The sequence below is a fragment of the Haliotis asinina genome, chromosome 4 (genome assembly GCF_037392515.1).
Source record: "Haliotis asinina isolate JCU_RB_2024 chromosome 4, JCU_Hal_asi_v2, whole genome shotgun sequence".
Taxonomy (NCBI): Eukaryota; Metazoa; Mollusca; class Gastropoda; order Lepetellida; family Haliotidae; genus Haliotis; species Haliotis asinina.
Window position 1 is genome coordinate 42,792,021 of NC_090283.1, and position 24,705 is coordinate 42,816,725.

The 24,705-nt window shown below is 42.1% G+C and overlaps 1 protein-coding gene across 1 annotated transcript in view; it reads left to right on the top strand.

The window, feature by feature from the left end:
- Positions 1-5,337: 5,337 nt before the first annotated feature.
- The window catches only part of LOC137281587 (matrix metalloproteinase-24-like), an 86,837-nt gene continuing 67,469 nt past the window's right edge, over positions 5,338-24,705 (top strand). The window contains exon 1 of the mRNA XM_067812917.1: positions 5,338-6,127. Coding sequence (XP_067669018.1) covers positions 6,023-6,127 — 105 coding nt within the window. The 5' untranslated portion in view covers positions 5,338-6,022. The remainder of the gene's footprint in view (positions 6,128-24,705) is intronic.

Genomic DNA, 24,705 nt, shown 5'->3' on the forward strand with positions numbered 1-24,705 from the left:
GCAACGTTGTTTTCCTTAGTCATAACCAAACAGGCGACGGGACTGTGAGATCAATAATGAAATACCCTTGGGGGATTGTGGGTTGGTGTTGGTCCTCAGGAACTTATGCTGGTCGTATGACCCTAGAAAATTATCTGAAAAGAATCTAATCCAAATTGATTAGTCAAATCTAGATTACCACACAAATTAGAACTTGTTCCCGGTCTCTTGGGGGATTTATATCTTTTTGTCGAGTTATCTTTTTCATATCAGACAACGTTATATTTTGGTCTTGGTGGAGCGCACTAGTACAGTGGTAAGGTGTCTGCCTATCACGCTGAAGTCCCAGGTTCTATCCCCGATGGAGGCACCTTGGTTCTGATCCTTGTATGGGAAACTTAGGTCCACGTTGTCTCAATTCACCCAACTGTAAAATGGGTTACTGTGAAGGTGAGCCTGCAGTGCGAGTGTTTAATTTATTGCGCCTTATCGGCAGCATGACCGTATACTCACCAGGGTGTTGAAAGAGTATTGGAAAGTATGACTGTGTCCTATGGCTGGGAACAGTAATGTACCTAGCGTCGAATATGTGCGCTGCATATACAGATTATTACTACCACTACTAAATATGGGCCTAGAGGCGACTGAATACATCCGATGGTCAGGATGGATGACGCGCTTGACAACGCTCATGATATCCACCACTGGGTTGTCTGACTCAGACCCAGATTGTTATATCATATAGCAGGGATATTAGCTGATACAGCCTTAACCAACAGACAAACAAATATACTGAGGGAAACAAATTAGGTAACACCAATTCAAAGCAGTGTTCATTTTTATATTCTCAAAGTTTCACCTACAGTGCAATACAAGGCTTGCGAAGTACCTTGGAAAAGAATAATGTAACACTGGTACCACCTTATTTGTTTCCCTCAGTATATTATAGTACCATACTACCTGCTCTTGATGACTGTACAAATGGCTTCGGTGTATTCCTTGTTAAGGTGGGACGGTGGGGTAGCTTAGTGGTTACAACGTTCGCGAAAGATCGGGTTCGATTCCCCCCATGGGTATAATGTCTATAGTCATTTTTTGGTGTCCCCCTCCAAGAAAGTTCTGGAATACATGTATTGATAACAACGCCAAAAAAACCCAACTCGCCCTCTCCTGGTCGATGTCCGTGTTCTATTTACGAATAATTCGAGAGAAAATGTAATTCTGATACCAAATTAATTCCAACATGAAATAAGCATCCGCCAAACTGTAAGAACGGTAAGCCTTCGATTAACAGTAAATAAAGGTACAGAAAAACCAGAGGGATTGGGTGGTCAGGTTCGGTAGCTTGGCTAACACATGTCATCGTATCCCAGTTGCTTAGATCGATGTTTATGCTGTTGGTCACTGGATTGTCTGGTCCAGGATCATTTAATCATAGGCCTCCGCCATACAGCTGTACCATTGCTGAGTGCGGCGTAAAAATAAACTCATAGCAATACAAATAACGAATTATCTTCATTTTCATTTTTCGGCTCAATAATCTTGTTATTTGTTGTGACATTTGACTAGACAATAAAAACAGTTGATTTGTACATGCACCACCACAGTCTTACGTAACCTCTGCATAACCGATGGTGAAGAAAATGATGGATGGACGAAAACTGAACTATCAGAGGGTGACGCCCACATTTTCCCAATAACTCGAGTTTTCATAGCGGACTAGGTGATACACGTTGCTTGCTTTCCGTTTTAAATCCGAACTGGCTTTTTTTCATCCTTATCTCGTCCAGAATCACTCCGTCATTGGTTCTGTAACATCCGTAGCTTTCAGCATCTGCCAAACATGAGTGATGAGTTTAAATGCACAATCCATGTCTTTACAAGCGATTTAGCGAATGGAGAGTACAAGCCTATCGACAGCTGCATAATAATGAAATATTTTATTGGTAGATATGACTGATTTTAAATTGTTAAATAAAGACAGTGCATACCACTCAATAAATAAATAAATAAATAAATAAATAAATAAATAAATAAATAAATAAATAACGATGAATTAGTTACTCATGACATAACCAATTTTACATAGCCAAATGCTGAAAGTACATACCAGTCGATAGCTAAATTAAACTGAAATGATTACTCGTGATATACCAGAATTTACATTGGTAAAGGCTGAAGGTTCATACCTCTCCACAGCTAAAAAAACCTTAAATAGTTACTTATGGATGTGACTGAATTTACCTTGTTAAATTGCAGAGAGTACAAGTTCATCAATAGCTAAATAGCACTAAAGTATTTTGTCATGGATAATAACAGGATCTAAATTGTTAAATGATGCATAAATATCGTTTACAAAATCTGGTTATAAATAATTTAAAATGATTCAGTGCTACGAGATTGATATTTTTCTGACAAGGCATTGTTCTCTTCAGAGACGTCATCAGCTCAATCTTTGATGCAGTGTTGGATTACCTGAGCCGCTGTGCAGGTATAACAGTAAAAGGTCAAGTCATGTGACAGCTCACCTGACACCCGTTTAGAAGAAATGATTCATGTCCTAGTTGAGAACAAAGAGCCCGCTCTTAGTTTAAATGTCGCCCAGTATTATGTGCGATCTATTTATAACAGAGACATGTTCATGTTTTAGAAAATATCAAACTCATATCACAGGAGGAAATGTATTGTCAACGATATGTCCATATATGGCTCATTACTCGTGACGGTACTGGTTTTAAATGGTCTTCAGCAACTAGGCTAAGGTGATTAACGGGATCAGCTGACCTATTTGATGCATGTCAGTCACTAGATTGTCTGGTTCAGATTTGACAGTTAAGACACATGCTGTTTTCGACTGTTGCTTATTGTGAATTTAAACAACAAACTGCATAAGCAAATAACACATTCATGCACATTGTCTGTCAAGAACTTGCCTCTTTGTTTTCGGGACTTGGCTCATTTGTCGCGATATTGCTGTATTATTGCTGATAACGGCGTGATTCTAAATTCACTCACTCTTGTCTCACCAAATTAGTAAACTTCTTACATCTTACACCTGCAGTATTTATAACCTTAGACTTATCCTCAACACTGAACTGATGACCAGCGATATAGGATGCTGGCTGTTCGCTTCCACGGTGTTAACTAGTGGGTGGTAAGCAGCATATCATATGTGAGTGGGGTATTCATGTTTAACTAAGGCATACTATGTCATTGTGCTACTACAGGCACGTACGCGCACACACGCATTTGTGTGTGAAATATATATTATTCACACACACACACACACACACACACACACACACACACACACACACACACACACACACACACACACACACACACACACACACACACACACTAAAAGTCACTGATTAGAAGTAATTCCCTCCGAGGAGCGTGGTGGGGTTTTCTAGTGGTTAAACGTTCGCTCGTCATGCGAAAGATCCTGATTCTATTCCCCATATGGGTACAATGTGTGAAGCCCATTTCTGGTGTTCCCTGTCGTGATATTGCTGGAATATTACTTAAAGCGGTGTACTACCATACTCACTCACTCACTCACTCACTCACTCACTCACCGAAGCGTACTGTTCTACGATAATGTTTGTGACACTCTCGCCGATGGCTCACTTCTTGACATGGTAGCCATCCGTCCCCCGGATCTCCCGCTCTGTGTGATGTCACTCTGAGTCACGCACGTGACAGTACGTTCAGCTTTTCCCATCCGCCCTGTGCAGTAACTGCGTCTTTTTCTTGTATACACGCTGTGCATGCTAGGAACGAACTTTGAAACTGGGTTTAGTATGCATTCATTTCAGTGTTCCGATTTTGACACGTAATGGCAACACATATTCAACATATCTGACACATTAAATGATTTCAAAAGTATGACGCATTTGAATGACTGAATGAAAAGAAATATTTAGGAGGGGAAAATACTAGTAAACATTACCATGAATGCAATATAGAAGGAATTCAAATATGCCAAACATTCATTAATTCAGTGTTGCGATTTTAACTCGCAGTTGAAAAGAATGTTCAGAATATCTGACAAAGTAAATGATTTAAAATATATAGCGGAATAAAATGACTAATTAAAAAGAAATATTACGAAAAGGAAAAAAAAAATGAAAATATGCAACACACCATGCACAAAAAATAGAATGAAGTCAAATATTCTAAACATTCATTAATTTAGTGGTGCGATTGTGACTCGCAATCCTAACAAATTATTCAGCATATCTGAAAAAAAATCGATGACTTGAAATGTACGAAGCAATAAAATTGAAATTAAAAAGACATATATTAAAGGAAAAAAACATCATAAGGAAACGAAAAATATACAACATGCCATGAAAATAATTGAATTCAAATATGTCAGATTTCTATTAGTGTAAGGTGTTTCCTCATACAATCTTACACATAGCTATTTTTTACAATGAATTTGTTGTGACTAACGGTGGGACGACACATGTGTCTGAGACATTGATCACGTGACACGCGTTTTTTGGTACTCTGACGCACACATCAAACAGTGGTGTGGCCGCGTCTTCTGACAACCTCCTCCGTGTTATTGAGGCGTGTAGATGACAACTATCATCACTGCCCCGATGTTTCAGGCAATAAAACCGGTTTCTTGCAACTTTCACTTTCCTTCGTCAAACATCGTTGTTATCTGTGAATGCATACATACAGATCAAGTTACAGATATCAGAGGCCGGGGATGTTGATATATAATTGCACATGGGTACAATGTGTTAGGCCATTTCTGGTCACTCACTCGATGCTGCGTGTCTTTACAGAGAGCTGGTAAAGTGTTCCACCTTTACATAAATGAAAGAATCACTGTATTTGAAAACAAACGATAATGATTTTCTGAGATGTGGTATACGTAAAGGTTTAGTTTTCCGCTGCTTTAATATTCCAGCAATATCACAGATCACTAGGCCTGCATTGTACCCATGTAGGGAATCGAACCGGGACTTTCGGCGTCACGAACGAACGCTTTAACCACTTAGCTACTCCACTGGTCCCCGCTGTACGGTAACTCTAGCTTGCAAGCTGTGATGTGAAAATCACAAGCCTGAACGCGAGCTTCACACAAGAGTGTCGCTTACAAGGGAGGTCACTCCGTACAGTAAACTTAATACAATGTAGGTAAATGAATCATGATGAATAAGGCAGCAGTATTGCCGGTTAAGCTTACAACAATGCAAATGACGTGACGTCATAACATGCTTTGACCTACTTTCAGGGGGCTTTCCCGCCGCCACTAAATATAGCACTTCCATAAAAGGCACATGTCAATCGTTGGCCGTGATGACTTATTTATTATATAGTTTTCAGCTTGGATGTGTCTTTGAGCTGTATGGCAGTGTGAAGCGGGCTGTGTGTGGAGGACGTACTTTGTGAGTGAGAGACACGGCTTCATATAGTCCTTTCCACGAGGAAGAGGAAGGTTGCACTACCACAGGAGCAGACGACAAGCAGTGTTGAGTTCTTCCTCTTCGCGCGGCGAGCACTGGGCAGTTAGAGCGCTACACAGCTCGCCTACAGGAAAACATTCTATCTATCCCGATACTGCAATTACTTATTTCTTGTGTGCTGGGCCACACAGAAATTACATTCCCGTATATGAATTATTTAGCAAGCGCAAGCAGGTCTCGCTTTTAACAGTGGCTGACGGTCGAGAAGCGAAGTTGGATTCAAGACGGTTGATGAGAGAGTAGTTCTGACTCTCGTACAACCGCCTCCCTTTCCCCCACAGCAACGACGGTGCCAGCTGATTAGGACGTCAAGCTACCGTGTGCTATACGTGTCTGTAGTATTATTCCCTTGCAGGACGGATAACGGCTGGTGAAAGGGTGTTAGTTCCCGCTAACCTTGGAAGTGGGTGCTAAACTGGAAGCGGGCCGGTGAGAGAGGGGTGAGTTGCTACCCTTACTGACATCAGGTGGTCTGCGTGTTCTAGCTGCCGGGTGTGGTGGTAGAGGCAGCTGGTGACGACGACATCGACGGTCGGGTGGTGTAGTCGATCGTCATGAACGCCGAGGTGACGGCGTGGACACTGACTGTGTTGGTGATGCTGATGCTGGGTGGTTCGGATACAGCGCGAGACAGTGTTTCAACGGGCTCCGACGGAATGGTAAGCTTAACACTTATTCATTGAAACCCAAGCCTGGGAGCTCGTTATTGATTAGCGGTATTAAACCACAACCTGCGATCCATTTAAACCTCTGGGAAGCCAAGACACGATATTGCCTGGTCTCTGAGACATTGAATGACGAGAGAATGTGTTCTTTATATTGAATATGCTGCACATTGGCCGATGTGCCTTGAAGTGGCTACTTCTTGATTACTGAGAACAAAGAGATAAGTATTGGACTAGGGTAATAGAGTCGTTTCTACACAGTTGTGGATATAGAGGATCGCTGATATTGCATTCAGATTCTCGCATTGCATCTCATAGCACTGTGTTGATGTCGTCAACTAAACCCAATCCTCATCACAGAAGGTTGATTTCACAATGATTTCAATCAAGGGTACTGGACCGAATTAATCCATATGTACATATCTACTCGTTATTCCAGCCTATATGCGTGTGTAATGTTGTATGTGTGTGCCATGGTTCTGTTTGGCGTGAATTTGTAAACAAGTACATTTGTTAACTGTGTGCGTGTGTTGTGGAAAATGTGGTAAATGTATGTGTGTGTGTGTTTGTGCGATGTGTGGCGAATTTGTGTCTGTGAGTCTGTGAGCGTCTCTCTCTCTCTATCTATCTCTCTCTCTCTCTCTCCGTGCTTGAGTCTGTGTATGCATGTCTGTGCATGTGGATACGTATGTCTATTTTTGGTGTTCTGTAATGTACTCGCGTTTCCTAAGGGGTTATTCAACGTCTTTTGAAGACAGGTTTCAGGAAACTCAGATCAACTGTCTGCACTCTATATGAGTGCGCAGAACGCATTGTTGTGGCGCAGTTTTGTAGAAGTGTCATTACGTGTACCATTAAACTGTAGCGTCACTGACGTAGTGGTAAGTGTATTGCCAGTAGTAACCAAACGTATTTCAGCTGTATTACAGCATTGAAGTCTTTTGTAACTGTTTATAGTATTCAAGAGCATTGCCATTTCATAGTACATCCTTCAACATGCTGTACTATTAAAGCGTATCATCTCCGCTCGTTGAATTAAAGTGTTTATCAACTACATATGGTATCAAGATTTATTCATATCGTATTAAAGTGTATCACATTATTGCAGCTTGAGGCCATTTCGTCTCTTATTAAAGTGTATTGCTAGACTGTCTAGTGTCGAGGTGTACTGTCACAGCGTGAAGCATTTAAGAGTAATTTCATGTACTGTTAAACCCTGTCATGTTGCCATTGTGTTTTAGTTTGAACGCTTGGTGACATCGTTTGTTGTGTTGGTGTGCCATTTCATTTTGTGTCATTTAGAATATTGATATTGTTCGTGGATCATCAAAGGGCATTGAAATCGGGCGTGGAATTCAGGCAAAGTGTAAGCACATGTGGGATTAACGAATGTTGTCACTGACTACACCAGTGTGTTGTATTCCCAAGACTTGTAGGGTCATTTTGAGTACAATCGTTACGTGCAGTGCCATTTTGGGCTAGTGTCATTGTCATTTCGAGTATTGTCAATGTCATTAGTGTCATTTAAAGTATTGTCATTGGGATTGCCATTGTCATTATTGTCATTGAAAGTATTGTCATTGGGGTTTTTGTCATCGCCAGGGTTGTCATTTAATGTATAGTCATTGTCATTATTGTCGTTTTCATAAGTGTCATTTAAAGTATTGTCATTGGTATTGCCATTGTCATTTAAAGTATTGCCATTGGTATTGTCATTGCCATTATTGTCGTTTTCATAAGTGTCATTTAAAGTATTGTCATTGGTATTGCCATTGTCATTTAAAGTATTGCCATTGGTATTGTCATTGGCATTATTGTCATTTAAAGTATTGTCATTGGGATTATTGTCATTGTCATTATTGTTTTTTAAAGTATTGTCATTATTGTCATTTGACTAGTATAATATTAATGTTAACTGTATGGTTACTTAGCGTACCGTAACGTGCAGTGTCATTGTCATTAAAAGTACCATCACTGCCATTATTTCCATTTAAAGTATTGTCACTTGGAATATTTCCGTTACGTAATGTGTCAAATTATATTCGTGTCTGTCCTGTATTACATGACACGGAAACTATAGTACTCTACAACAATACTGTTAACAGTAATTACAGAAGTACTACCTTCCAGGTATGTCAAGGTGTGTGCGTGCTCACCTGGTCATCTAAGTCCGCGTTCTTTCCTCGTCGCTAGACCACTGACCATGGCTCCCTGTCCGCGTCCCAGCGGAACAGAGGAAGTAGACTCCAGACCACGGCATGTAAACATGTTCTCATGAACAAAACCTCGGGGTCGGGCAGTCTGCCTCACAGTCCCTGAACCACATTATTTTCTTTTCTCCTTTGCACTTTCTGCATTGCTTAAGGCCTAGTCTGTCTCACAGTCCCCGAACCATATTATTTTCCATAGAGTCTTCAGATCTGCAGTGTTAAGGCTCTAAATGAAGCAAGTCTAGATTTCCCCAGGGTTTGAATGTCTAGTTTTCATGGGACTAATTTTCAGTTTAATAGGTTTGTTTGTTACTATCAAAATTATATATATTCATTGATTAAGCATTAGTCTCGGAGTCTCCTTCATCATTGGAGTTCCTTTTCAATTCAATGGGGACTGTTTGTTTCTTTCGACTACTCGGACTGTGCTTGGCATGAACACTTTCTTATATTAATTCCACGAGATACACATGTATGTGAAAGTTAGTTTATCGGGTGCTCCTGTGCCAGATCATTACAGTCAACTCATCTTGCAGTTAATTTGGACTCGTTAGCAGATTGAGATCTTATCATGTTCTTGCGAACCTTGGCTGACATCAGTCGAAGACCCCCGTGTGAGCTTGTGAATGCCTGCAAGATTGCACCACTCGCACGTGGTATTGTTTACAGAGTGTATGTTTGTATATATCTCAGATCTACCCTCCTTCTCTCTCTCTCCCTCTCTCTCTCTCTTTCTCTCTCTCTCTCGCTTCGGGGCGCGGGAGTTGCTGCAGGCAGCGTGTATCGCTCACGTATGAATACTGCCTGTATGCCAGGTCGTTTAACAGATCATATTGCACACACGAATAATGGGACTCAGTTAAGGTAGCCATATGTGTGATGTGCATGAATGAACTGAATATGCCCCTTTATGTACGGAGGCATGTGCTCTCAAATGAAGATATGTTACAGAAGAATACAACTATTTCTAAATAATGTTCACAAAATATGATATAAAGGGGACCAGAAGCTTTCTTCATTTTCGGAAACTCTGTTCATCCGGACTTGCCACACGTTCTACGCTGACTTGGACCGCAGTGAGGATATTTTTTAAAGGTCTGTATGATATTGCTGTTGATGGAATAATGCCAAAAATTGGCGTAAAACCATACTCACTCACTCTGTATGACAGACTACACAGGGATGACCACATTTGATCTCTAATAAAGATACACACGTTTATATTCCCTTGGAATTCAATCGCGAGGACAACTTGCCCGTCGTCCAAGTTTTCACGATCTCCCTCCACCACCCTAGTACTGAGGAGGCAGTTGTCGTGAGACCTCTACACACCTACACAAAGTGATCTGAGGCTCGAACTCCAGTGGTTGCTCGTTTTATCAACCGCTGGTTTATGTCGACAAAGGGCGACTACAGTCCGGAACATACGTTCATTGTCTTTGCGAGATGGGACCGCGGTGGTCTTAGGGAAAGAGCAGTACGCCGTATCCCATCTGCCTTGTCAAACAGTGTAAAACAGTCAAACACTTTGAGATTGGAACCAGCCACAGTGGCAACACAGCATCCATTAGCGTTTACAGTTTATGTGTCTGGCAACAGAAAAGACGGCAACTGACAAATACGAAGTGTATGCTAATTGCATCGTTCCAAATATACTGAGTACGGAGCCAACTCACGAAGATAAAATCGCATCTCTTCCGAACCGTACCTTAGGGTAGATGCGCGGAATGGTATCGAACTCACGTCAGTACATACAGTGATTGTTGTGCAATCTTGAACTAGAGGTATTGTAAAGGTTGTGGTGTATGTGGCTTCTTAGAGAATTAAAGGTCCAGCAGCAGTCCTTAGTATGCCAAGGATACAGCATCGTGTAGCATACCCAGAAAGTGGCCGCCAATCGGTGTAGCGCCAGTACAACGCACTCAGGGAACCAGTGTGAGTGTTGGCCGTCATTGGATCAGACTTGTTTGAGGGTGGAACCAACGCAGTATACCAAGGATGCCAGATCTGTGTGTAGGTCTCAATTGAGAAGTGAGCGTAGCGCCAGCGCAGCGTACTCAGAGAACCAGTCTCGGTGGAGGCCGCCATTATCCAGGCAGTGCAGTATCGCAGCATACCTGTGGAGCCAGACTGCATGAAGACGCGGAGACCGCCATAGTGCAGTCAGTGTTGCGCCAGCGCAGAGTGGTCGGGGAACCAAACCGATTCAGTAACAGCCGCTAAGCACACGGTATCGTGTGCTACCCACGTGTTAGTAACGGGAAAGGGAGGGGTTGTGAGTGGTGACCGATTTGCTGATACATTTGCATGAGTTGGAAAGTGCTTATGACACTAACGGTGCAGCTTTCATCGGCCCAGACAAACATCTGTCGCAAATGTGAACAGTCTTCGACATCCCCCGAGTCAGGGAGTTCAATACGGGGAGTCCTTGTGTCTGCTAAACTATCGCAAAGTCTATACCTGTAACTACAGTGAAGAAATCGGATCACGTTGCGATGTTTACAACACACGAAAAACCAGACTTGTGTAAGGAAGTCCGGAATTGCTTTACACTGGTAAAGTGTCTGGCAAACGAAAGTATTTACTTTACTCCAGGTTACATTGCAGAACAATTTTGTATTTTAGACAGAATAACACCTCAGCTGTAGAATGATAGCCTTACGTATTTCCTTCCAAAAAGTGAAAAAAGTGGTTTTCAGGCTAAATGTGGAATATGTGAAAAAATAGCATCTGTACCTTTTTTGTTTTTGTTTATCCTAACATGGTCATCATTTATTATGCATAAGCTTTGGTTGATTTTTGCGAGCTATTGCAAAGCTAGATGACTACTTTCGTACCTCCAACATGTTATGAACGGTGACAGAAGACCCATGTCTTCAGCACGTGATCCGTACCATCGGGGGTCTTGAAGAACAAAACCAGGAATCTCGAACCTTCCCTCGAGGTCCCAGCATAACCACGCTAAGCTGTAATAGGCGTATTGGCTTCACTGCCAATTTTAAAACAGTGTGTACGATGTTAGGAATTTTTATGACACGTTTCACGAAGATAAAAATTTTCTCAGTTAAGCCGTATAGGCAGAATGCAAGATTGTAAGATATTAGGTTTGCATGTGTTTCAGGAAAAGATCAATGCAGTATGCTCGATTTGCCTCCCCCCCCCCTCTCTCTCTCTCTCTCTCTCTCTCTCTCTCTCTTGATACAAGAGACACCAACTCCCGTGAGCCGTCGGAGTCACTGTCCGTGGTCCGGCAATGTAATGATGGATTTGGAAGCACAATGTGACAATCCGAGACTTGGGCCACGTATCTCCTCGCCAGACATATACATGGGAGGACGATCAACTAGTTCCATGCTGGTAGTTGCCGATCGTGTTTACACCAGGCAATGTCAGAAAATCAATGGGTGGATTTACCGCCGAACTAAATCAAATCACCGTTAGACTATCGTTAAAATAGTGCCGTGATGTTTATAAGTACAAAGGTGGAGTAACGATGTTGGGAATATGGTTGATAGGTTTTCGAATGAAGAAGAGAAGGAGGGATGGGGGATGGGTATAAAGAGAGATATATCTGTGCATGTATGTACCTGGCACGAGAAGAATTGGAATTAAAAGCAGTCGATCTTCTTTTATAGCGATTCTTGTAAACGATGGCATTCGCGTATCTCTGTTACTTGTTTGTGTACAGGAACGTGTTTTTCACTTTTGGAATGTTTCGGTTTTGTTATTGCTACCTTTGTTTACAGTCTAGATAGTTGTCTTTGGCCAAATTTTATATTGATGTGCGATGTAGGCACCGTCTTGGTATCGTCAGCGTAGTCGTGGTGTTTATGTAGGCAGTAGCAAATTGATAGTCCTAGCCGGATCGACTGATTTGAAGCTGATTTACTGCATGGAAAAGTCTACGAAAGTGCATTTGTAACACACTTACCTCTGTAGCTGGACTTCAATTTGGCCGGAGGCCGTGGATACGTGAAGCCAGTGTGCTTGATGTTGCTGATAGTGCGTGTACAATACGTGAAGCCAATCTACTTGACATTGCTGATAGTGCGTGTATAATACGTGAAACCAATCTACTTGACATTGCTGATAGTGCGTTAGATACGTGAAGCTAAGGTGCTTGGCATTGCTGATAGTGCGTGTACAATGCGTGAAGCCAATGTACCTGGCATTGCTGATAGTGCGTGTACAATACGTGAAGTCAATGTGTTTGGCATTGCTGATAGTAGTGCATACAGCGGCCTATAACCATGGAGGGTGGCATAATGCTTATAGCGTTCGCTCGTCCCCCCGAAAACCTGGCTCAATTCTGATCACTAGCACAGTACGTTTAGCCAGTGCGCTTGCTCATTTGCCTTGACGTGGCTCATAGTGCTTTCATCGGCCTTAAAATCCATGATAGTGGAGTAGCCTAGTGGACAATCCGAGGACCACTACCCAAAAGGCCACAATGTGCAAACCCTACTTCTCATGGTATTGCTTTGATGTTGCTGAAAGCGTACAACACAACTGACTCACCTCACATATACTCAATATGCTGTTACCGCTTGGCACCAGGTGGCCTGGAGACTCTGATATCCACAACTACGTGCTAATAGTGATGGCACTACGTTCACACGGTAATTACCAAAATAACGGACGGTACTCTTCTCCAGAATCTGAGGCTTTCGGAAGAAGCATCCCAAGAACGCTGTCAATACTTGTTCTATGTTCGTCGCTGCTAATGCTATACCTCTGTTGTTTTTTCCAGCTGTGTTTTGTATACATGTGCAAAGCCAACATCAATGGTGTTTCTGTAACGTAAAGCATGGAGCAGTTAATGCCTGCACAAACTGAACCTTTTTACCATTGCCTTGGTTGTACACACTGGTGGGACTTTTTGATAGGTATTGTAACGACAAGTCGCTGTTGTAAAACGATTACCAGGAGGCTTTGGGTTTACATAACAGGTTCGCCTGAGGTCTTGGCAGTGATTCGTACATGAAATATCGTCATGAGGAGAATGGTATGTTTCTGTTATGATGTTATGTCCATCTCACCTCTGTCAACAAACACCTATCCAGATGCGTCCAGGAGAGATTTATGTGAAGTCATGGCCGTAATGGAATGTTTTTCAACACCCTCATGACACAAGTATGCAGTCGTCTGGGAAATCTGTGATTTGAAATACAGATCCTACTGCGGCTAGGGGAGGTTACTCTGATGACTAACTGCGTTGTTGTAGAGTGGAGAGTTCGCCACAAATAATGTATACTTCAATGGCACTGAATTGTATTCACCAAGTGCATGCTCGAAGCGGTTATAAACAGACAGTTCATTATTCCAAGCTATATGTGAGGCTAGAAGGTTACATTTATAAGACTTATGCGACCGGGTACCCATTGTCTGCTCGGTGAACCCTCGCTGTTATTGTTCAAGTGGGCAAGACAACACAACACATCCTCGGTTAATCGAGCTGCCACGATGTCGACTGACAGCGATTGTAACGTAACCATCCAGTTACAAGGCAGCGCACGTAGGCAATTTTTCTCGAGCAGTTTTCGTCCAGTACGATCACTAGGCCAATTAACATCTTCAGTGACTTGTTGGTTTTTTGTTTATTTCCAGTTGGTGACATCCCCGTTTGTACACTTCATACCCAGCGAACAATTTCACGCCTTCACAACGTTGTGACAACTTTATGCTTTCGTCGTCACAACGTTATTTAGTTGAGTCCCGATGACGGTGTGACAACTTTATGCTTTCGTCGTCACAACGTTGTTTAGTTGAGTCCCGATGACGTTGTGACAACTTTATGCTTTCTTCGTCACAACGTTATTTAGTTGAGTCCCGATGACGTTGTGACAACGTTTGGCCTTTACATACGCTGTGATTGTAGTTATTTAAAACAATACGTCGTCTGAACGTTCTATTTAACGGCATTAATTGAATAGTGAAGTAGTGATCATGAACAGTATGTACAAAAGACACAAAGCTAATATTCACTTCAATGTTTATTCGTTAATTTGCATTTGACTTTCGTCTTGTGTTTTCTCTAGCTGTAGGTGAATAGTGAAGAAAAAACTCAAAGTGAGAAGCTTCACAGAACTCTGTGACGTCATAAGAAATGATGTTATAGCACATACCATACCATTTCTTCAAAGTGAAATTGCAAAGTTATTTTTTGTTGTTACGTTGTACTTTGACAAACTTAGATTGATAGATAGATAGATAGATAGATAGATAGATAGATAGATAGATAGATAGGTAGTGACAACGTTGAGTCAGGACGTTACCAATCTACGTCCTGCCCACAAGGTTGCGAAAACGTGTACCAGATGGGTTATATACCCTCTACCCTTGGTGACGGTAGACGTATTTTGAATTCGAATGCGAATTTTCCATTCAAGCTACGTAAGGGAAAAACACATCTACGACATGACATTTCCGAGGACCAGTTCCGAAGCTACGCCAGTGTCGCGAGGAATCGAGATTTTGTCAAAAAAAGTCAGATTAATACCCTAGACAATGATTCGTGATTTTTACCTCGGGGCAAGTGATACCCATGTGTCCGTATTCGTTTACTGTGTACAAAGCATCGCTTTGATGTAGCCGTTACTAGTCAACACTCAATAAATATCAGATGAAATCGTAAACGTCTGTTCGTGAAAGCTGTGTTTTCCTTTTTTTTCCCGAGATTCGGACACGAGCTATTTCAGTCCACAGTCGCATTTTTCCTCGCTTGAGGCATGCGTCTGGTTTTCACCAGAGGCGTGAACTTAAAGTAATTGACGTATTGATTGGTGTATTTGCTTAAGTGTAACTCTGTCATTTTCTTGTTGTTTTTTGTTTGTTTGTTTGTTTGTTGTTGTTTTTTATTTATATTTTTTTAGCTATCAATACATTGCAGAGCGTATTATCGTTTGGAATAAAATAGATTTGGGGGTAATTTGAGCTGATTGAAAAACAAGCTGCTGTATTGTTCTGTGAGGCGGAAGGGTATTATTTCTATCAGCGTGAGTGTTCGATGTTAATGACTAACAACGTTAACAGATATATTTTCACAACCATAATTACACAGATAAAGAAATAATTGAATGATTGGTCATTATTCACTACTGTTCCCTGGACGATAGATGAAAACACAAGCCCTTTCACAGATACAACTAGTTTTCCTTTAGCAGTGCACGATAATATTGTATGTGCAAAAAAGGAAGCGAAAGTAATTGCTATGAAAAGGATGATTCGTTAATGCGCCATTTCATTTATCTGATCATTTATGAAGTCGTTCACCTAGAAAATTATTAAATCCGGACGATTTCATTGTTTGTGTATCATTATTATTATTATTGTGTCACCATGCGGGGCGTGTATGATCTTAGAGTTTAGCTTTGCCAGGGAACCTTGAACATCGTGTATTTATGTATGTCAAAGGTATCTGAAACTTAAGCTTTGTCGTGAAACCATGAACATCTTGTATTTATGTATTTCAGTGGTATCTGAAACTTTTGCTTTGCCGTGGAACCTTGAACATTTGGTCTTTATGCATTTCAATACGGGTCATACGGGTCATTATCTGAACAGTTCGCGTTACCGTGGATCCTTCTAAATCGAACAGTCCAAATGCATCTCAAAGTTACTTTATACATGTCACTGATAGAAGATGCTCCTCAAAACTGTCATACGAATGTTTCCCTTATCTCAAACAATGACCCTCCAGTTGGATTATCAATGGTTCTAGAGACTTCTGATTAAACCATTAAACTACAGTTGTATGATACACGTTCACATTCATAAGGATGTGCGGATTACAGAGAGTCGGAATACAGAGGGCGTGCCTCAGGATTGAAGATGACGGCAGAATCGAGAATCCGCAGAGCTCATGAGGGTTCCGTGCACTGTATAACGGAACAAGCACATCGATTTCAACTGACCCTATTCAGACCCTCTGTACTTCTATCAATACAAATTAGAGACTATTGTTATATGTTGTTTTACATAAACAAGCACTTGAGTCTGTGTGTGTGGAGCTGTGTTGCCCGCTGTAAGTGGATTTGCATGTTTAACACAGGTCTTACGTCGATACACTGCAGGAGTGTTGTTCAGAAGCCTTCACGTCGATCAAATCACAGACCAGGGAGCTTGTTTGAGTTGCTTATTGTTTTCTTATGGTCCGAGACAGTGGCTTAGCGCTCGTGTTTGGCTTGACATCGTCATGACATTTACGGGCGCGGTTCTCTTGATGACCCTTGTACCTCGGTCAGCGTTGTCTCTGATATACGCAATGATGACCCTTCGGACATCTAGCACTCCCCCGAGATATCGATTTCAATTATTTATACATAATGGTAGTAGCTCGACGCTCGACGTCAACCTAAGGTACTCGACCAACGTTGTCTATGGTTTATACAAGTGTAAAACAACGACGTTCTGGCTCGCCAAAGCCACTTTAGTGCTATGATGATATATTTTCAATTGTGGTACATCGACGATCCAGTTCCTCCCAAAGGTTCTCGAACAACGTTATCAATGATATATGCACTTCAGCCCCTCGGCGCTCCAACTCACTCCAAAGCACTCGACTAACATTGAAATATATATGCAGTTGCAGTACATCAAGACTCAAGCACTCCCAAAGGTTCTCGAACCGCGCTATCAATGATACATGGAATTGAGTCCCATGGGCACTTGATCAACGTTCGCTAATATGGGCAATGTCCACCCATGGTACTCTAACACTTCACCATGTGCTCAACCACCATCATCCCCGATACCTGCACAGATCGTCGCTAGCCAATCCAGCTCAGCCGAAGGTGCTAATACGCAGTAATCCATGTCCGAGGTCTGCGGTAGAGGCCCAATGCACTCCAGCGCTCCCCCGGGGGCCCGACTCGCTAGCTGCAGCTCTCTATTAACCTTCCATTCCTTCATGGCGTATATTCTGCCTGGCATGCTGCCATTGTTCAGCATCGACCATTTATTGCAGTTTTGGCAGTAATGCCATCCAAAGTCTGCCAGAGCATCTTAATTCCAGTTAAGTCAATCCTGTTTAGACCAACCACTCAGCCAGTGTACCAAATATGGAATCTTTGGACTCTTTTGAGTTAAATAAAGGGTACCGTGACTGTCGTTCACCGTATGATGTGGCTTCAGGATCAGGCTGTGATCAGGTGCAAATGGTTCTTTAGGAGTCTTTTGCCCCAGACAGGTTTCATGTCAAAATGATATTAGCTTCAGATATTGTATACCATTTGAATGTCATCGTTGCTGTTGTGTTTACTTCCTGCATCTTTCCATAGGTACCGTGCCAGAATGTGGTAACCAGAACTTGATAAAATGATATATGCAGTTGTGGGCGTTCTTATATGAGTGCTGAATCTTGATATTGTCGACATATTGGATGTATGCAACACAATTTGGAAACATTTTGTCATCTCATTTTACGAACTCACTTATGGCACAAGGTACGTTTATTTTGTATAATGTAAACACAGGTTTTGTAGAGATGAAACACTGAGATGTGACAGGTGTTTTTGTCGGTTGGAGTTAGCTGAGAAATGGAAATTGTTTTGACGCGCGTTTCAAAATATTTATATTATTTACAGAACCGTGTGGTCTACAAAAAGCCACACAGAACACGTGCAGAGAACGAAATGGTTCATATGTTCGATTAGAAATCTCTACATCCTGACTTATTTTGTCGGAAGTGAACATGTTTAGGAAGTGACCTTGACCGTCATTTCACCTTCACATTGTGTCAAACCCAAGGCTGTCCTCGAGAGGTAGCCACAGGAACTGTCACTTAAGTTGAAGTAAGCACTTGGACCGGTGAATGGAGTCAGTCGGTGCCCGCCAGATCACCTTGGTGGACATGCGTGGACAGTGGTCGGCTGACGAGCCATCGTAAACCGCCGCAGGGCCAGCTTGTGTACCGAAGGGTAATGAGTTGTCAGTCAGCAAAAAGCAGAGACATTCTGAACTGACTGTTTTATAGACGTAGTTAGGCTGAAGGGGTCGTTGTCGGCACAGGTACTACGGAAATGTACCTCGGACAACTTTCTATATACAGAAGTGTACCTTAGCCAAAGTAAATGTACAGAATCATTGGGTACAGTCTAATGGTTAAAGCGTTCGCTTGTCACGCCGAAGATCTGGGTTCGATTCCCCACATGGGTACAACTGTGAAGCCCATTTTTGCCCCCACTAAACATATTGGTAAAATAACACTTGTCCAATGAAATAACAAAATATTGGTTCCCAAGCTTCATTATATTCGTAACAGCAAGCACTGTACCCTCGGTGCCAGTTTCAATAACAACAGATGCTAGAATTAACAAGAAACACGATAAAGAACATTTTTTCTTTCAACGTTCCAATCACTCTACTCAGGGATCCGTCCAAGAAAATTTAAATTTTAAATTAGATAAGAAAGGGAGATACGAGGGATTCTAGTTGGCGACGTATCTCGACCACAGCACCAGTCTCGCTGACTTGAAATCCAACACCTTCCTGAATCAGTAAAAGAGGACATGTCTTGAAGTCATGGTTCCTGCAGGCGAGGCTTGTTAGGATGGCTTTTCTCCACGATCAATACGACAGATCACATACATCCACTTTGCCTAAAAGGCAGATATAACTAAATTTAACTCAACTGTTCAATGCTTAACAGCGTGACGTTATGCTGTAGGGGCTGGCTACAGATATCTCGTTTTTTTCAATTTGATGAATAGTTTTACCAATAATTATTCCACAGTAATGGTACCCTTCCAGGCGGTCGGGGGTAGGGGCAGAGGTAGATTTGATCGAGATGATTAAGTCAAAATTGGCTCTCGAAGCGGTCGGTATTGGTTTGGGTCTGGGAGGGTAATGCTTGTGTATCGTTAGCTTGTTTCAGGGCTACACTGAATGCTATGGACTGAATGTACACTGGACGAAATAGGTTAGGGATATTGATATTTTATCAGTGTGTCAAAGAATGGATAGGTCATGATTCATTATTTCGACATTTACGTATATCCCTAGCAAGTTTTGTTCAGTATATATATAGAGAATACTACACGACCTTCCGTGTAATACCATTTTTTATTAAACGAGTTAATGATTTGGTATCAAACGAGCGAGAGCGAGTATTACACTAATGTAATACTGAAGTGAAAATATTACACTGCAGTATCTTCAACGGGCGAGTAATAAAGTTAAATTATCCCTGAAAGAGGCAAGTCTAGATAAGCGGACAGTACCAAGCCAGTCTGTTAGAGGGACAATATGTTAGTTATTCAATATTGTTTTAGAAATTATCATATAAAACTTATTAGTTAACTATTACAGTCCTCCAGGTAATCTTTGGGGTTGTTGGTGTATTTAATTACACCTCAAATTGCAAGTGGAAGTGTACTGAGAGGTTTGAAGGAGTACTGACATTTTGTGTTAGCGAGCCGGATATTTTTATGTTATGATGTTTATATTTTGACTTATTTGTACTATTAAACAACTTTGCAGCTATGAAACTTTACATATGTTAGACGTACAAGGTTATTTATGTGCATACATGCCACGCTTGAAAACTTAAACCAGACGTACGTCAGTGATGTTAAGGAACACATTACGCCCGTACGCCCCTTATCTGTAGCCCCGTAACAATATAACCTTACCGTATTAGCTTGGAGACTTATACAAGTCTGATATATCATGTTCATGAGTATTTTATATGTATTACGTGACGTGACCTTTCCGTCTGTAGAGAAACATCGTGATTACTTTACACAGTAGTCTTTTAAGACGTATCTTAACGATAGTAGGCCAGCTCCGCGGTTATATGGGATTCCGTGTTCCATTCCGCATCGACTCCGTATGGAGCCATCCATGAGTCCTTACCTTGATATATTAAAAGAATTTGTTGAAACCCATCCATTCACGTAAATTTTAACTAAAGTACACACCCGCGCCGAGACAGAGCCAAGGCGCCATTTAACGCCTACCGCAGATACAATACCAAACGTGACGAACGTGAATCCTACACAGGTTTCGTCGAAGACTAGATAAGAATCAATAAACAAATGGATGGTGTTCCCGTGGGACAGCATGATTGCCAGTCTGATTGGGGAAAAAAATAGACGATGTATATTGTATGCGGCTTCAAAGAAGGGTCTTGTTCAGCATACAGAAGGTGGAAGTGACAGTGAGAGATCTTTGACTGTGCAGCCTGATTTGTATGTCTCAGAGTGACAAACAACATCAATAATTCTTATCACAATCCTGAAAATCTAGTTTTCGGATGTGGAGGTCAAACAGATCCGTTTCATTTAAAACACACAAAAATATGAAATAGGCAAAACTATGCAGTGTTAATTTGGATCTGGTGTAAACATATGGTCAGGAAATTAGGTCGTCATGTTGCAGAGTATACGTAAGGTGTGATGGTTTCTGTTATCAGTGGACGCGGGTGGGGGTGGGGGTGTTGTGATCTGGTGTTGTCTAAGATGGCAATGGACCCCAGTAGTCCATACTGCTCATTGGGGCGATTTTGTGGATCGGTTGGTCAAGGTCGGTGACCTGGTTGAATCGTCTTCTTGAGGAACGCCCCTCGAAGGAACTTACCCGTGAAGGTCTGGGATAGGTTATTGATCTTCAGTAACCCATGTTTATAAGAGGCAGAATCGGCGACTAACGGGTGGTCAGACCCGCTGACTTGGCTGACACATGTCATTGGTTCCCAATCGCGCAGATCGATGCTCGTGGTGTTGATCACCGGATTGTCTGGTACAGAAGCGATTATTTACCCTCAGACGGTGCTGTAACTAGTGCAATTCGTCGTTAGGCTGCATGTAGTCTACGTGCAGTCTACATTCAGTCTACATGTAGTCTGCATTCAGTCTACATGTAGTCTACATTCGGTCTACATTCAGTCTACGTGCAGTCTGCATTCAGTCTACGTGCAGTCTACATTCAGTCTACGTGCAGTCTACATTCAGTCTACATGTAGTCTGCATTCAGTCTACATGCAGTCTACATTCAGTATACATTAACTCTACATGCAGTTCAGTCTACATTCAGTCTACATTCAGTATACATTCAGTCTACATTCAGTCTCACCTAATTTTCAAGATTCGCCGAAATGTTACCGTTGGTCTGTCAACGCCTACGATGTTTAGGTTACACAGTTTCTGGTCCATGAGCCTCCTGATTAGAACTGTCCATCAAGAACCTCCACTCGACACATGACGCTACTTTCCTTGTCGTGATAGACAAATATGGGTATCGGTGGTCACCTTAACTGATTTGGCTGAAGCTTGTCATTGTACAGCGATTGTGTGGATCAATGGTCGCATCGTTAATCACCGGTTCATCTGGTCCGGACTCGATATTCGGAGTGCCATCAAAACCCGGATATTGCTGTGATATTGCTGGAATATTGCTTAAAGCGTAAAACCAAACTTTCTCGCTCTAGAATAGAGCGGCGTCAAACGAGAAACAAACGAGTTTCTTGTTCAAGACTCATTTCCACCGAGGCGTGATACAGAGGAATATCGTAGACCGCTGACAACACCGATCCTGTGTGGCAACGCCTCATGCGTGTGTATTCCGGGCTTTGATGTCGGTTCTACACAGTATAATTAGGCTGAGACTAATGACCCGAACTGCTACATACCGAAGTGTACCACTGCCCAGTGTAATACCCAAAGCTGACCCAGTTCTCCAGCCATTGCACGATATTACGGAACTTACCATTATATGAGTCGGATCAGGTCTTCAAGTATATGCGGATACAAGGACTATACTCCGCTCATACTGCTGGCGGATCCGCTGTTCAGCCAGTGACATCCTTATAGTTTCTTCCTTCCTCCACCCCATACAATTTTTACCCTTTCACATATATACATCCCGTGCCCCCACTCCCCTCCCCCACGTCCAATTCCCCTCTCCCAGGTCTCTTCCCTCTTCGTAGCTTCCCCACCCCCACAGACCCCCCGTCTCCTCCTTAGTACTTATGTTTGTCGTAAGTCCTTCAGTCAATGACCCTGTTACGTGGTACTGGAGGCAATTAAACGACTTTGGACTTTGTGTAATATAGGGCTGAATGTGGTCGTACCGATGTTGTGCCCCTCATTAAGAGTTTGTTTTTGACGTGTACCATATCTAGGCATCACAACCCTCACAAATTTTCTGATAATCTGACGAATCTGTTGGGGTGCTCGGAGGTTTAGTCTCGAAGTTCGTGGTGGTAAATAGATAACATTTTTGTCGAGTCATCTAAAATAGGTGGCCATGAAAGCTAAATGTGTGCGTGAGTTGGAAGTTATATGTGGTGCGCTCTACAGTCACCTCGATTCTATATTATTATGATGTAGCATAACATATCTCTAGACTGAGATGAGAAGGCCATGTACACGAGAAAATACATGTTGTCATTATACGGTACAGAGTCATATCGCCATGGCGATCCTATGTTCTACATTTACACTTGCATTGCGTCATATCGTCATGACGACCCTGTTCTACACGTACGTGTGTTGTGCGTCACATCGCGATGACGAACCTGTGTTCTACACTTGCACGTATTGTGTGTCATATCGTCATGACGACCCTGTTCTACACGTACGTGTGTTGTGCGTCACATCGCGATGACGAACCTGTGTTCTACACTTGCACGTATTGTGTGTCATATCGTCATGACGATCCTATGTTCTACATTTACACTTGCATTGCGTCATATCGTCATGACGACCCTGTTCTACACGTACGTGTGTTGTGCGTCACATCGCGATGACGAACCTGTGTTCTACACTTGCACGTATTGTGTGTCATATCGTCATGACAATCCAATATTCTACGCTTATACGTATTGTTTGTCATATGACGAACCTATGTTCAAAACTTATAGATGTTGTGCGTCATATCGTCATGACGATCCTATGTTCTGCACTTACACATGTTATGCGTCATATCAAGAAACTCTACATTTGCTCGTGCTGTGCGTCATCGTCATGACAATGCTACGTACTACACCAACATGGCCGCTGTGTTGTGTGTCATATCTACATCACGATCATGCCTCGTTCAACGACAATGTCCGTCAAAGTACATCGGACTGTGGAAGTACTCATCAATTAGTAGCACTGCAATCAGTCACCATGGTAACACTACCTATATACGTTATTCCAAGCTACAAGAATGCATGTGATGCCTTATATAAACCCAAGATGATCGATACCCAGTAATCCCCACATGGCCGGGTTGCGTGGAGGCTGTAGGGAAATTACACTTTCACACGAAGTCTGGTCGCGTTACGCGTTGCGTTACCAACGGTGTTCATGTCCTTTTGTTCAGCGTGTAAACACTCGTCTTTGAGTGTAATGTTTGAAATTGAGCTTAACGTCGCACTTAAGATTATTTCATTCATGATTACGTGCATGCGTGTGTATGCATGGCTGCTTGTACTAGCCCAGACTTCAGCTGTGTTTATAGTGCTAGATTGCTGGGATACCAAACCGCGTATAAGCATGAATGCCCCACTCACACACCTTATACTGACCACGAGCTGACTAGTCCTCTTTTCACACATTAATGGCGAGCGCCAGGGCAAGGACCGGCAAGTACCATAATTTAGTATGACGCGGCCGAGAATCGAACCCGCGACCTTCCACTCTCCGAGCGGACGCTTTAACCACTACACCACGGATGCTGGGAGTAGTGATATCATAGCAGCGTTTAATCAAAATACTGGCACTTTCCACTAAAGCAAACGCACATGACGCTAAAAACGTTAAAACAGAAATTTACAAAATTTATCATTCATGTGGAATTAAGGTTATCATGCATAACGACATAATGCCTAGATGTAGCATTTTACAGACTTGTGGTGGTATGGTAGCATAGTGGTTAAGGCGTTCGCTCCTCACGCCGCAGACAGGGTTCGATTCCTCACGTGGGTAGCCATGCAAGTGAGAAGCCATGCATGTCTGGTGTCCTCAGCCTGATAATGCTGGAAATATTGTCAAAAGCGACGTGAAACATTACTCACTTCACTCACTCATGTTACACCCTGCCAAGACTCTCGCCTTATCTTAATGGAGAAGAGTGCGTTCTCGATTCTTAATTCTAAATCTGTTGACCATTCATAAAAAGTGGTAGACCGGAGGCGGAATCATCTTTAAGCTTTGGCCGTGAAGTTATAATTCTGTTTCATGTCAACGTTAATTTTTAATGGTTTACTTTCATTTACTCGACAAATTATTTAATTGACCAAGGTAATTTCACTTTCTGTCCTTCTCAACAACAACTGCCCGGTATGTGGGTGTCCGGATTAACCGAGTCTTCATTAACGAGATTTCACTGTATGTATCTGTTGAAATATCAAAATATTTAATGTTATTCATGTAGAGC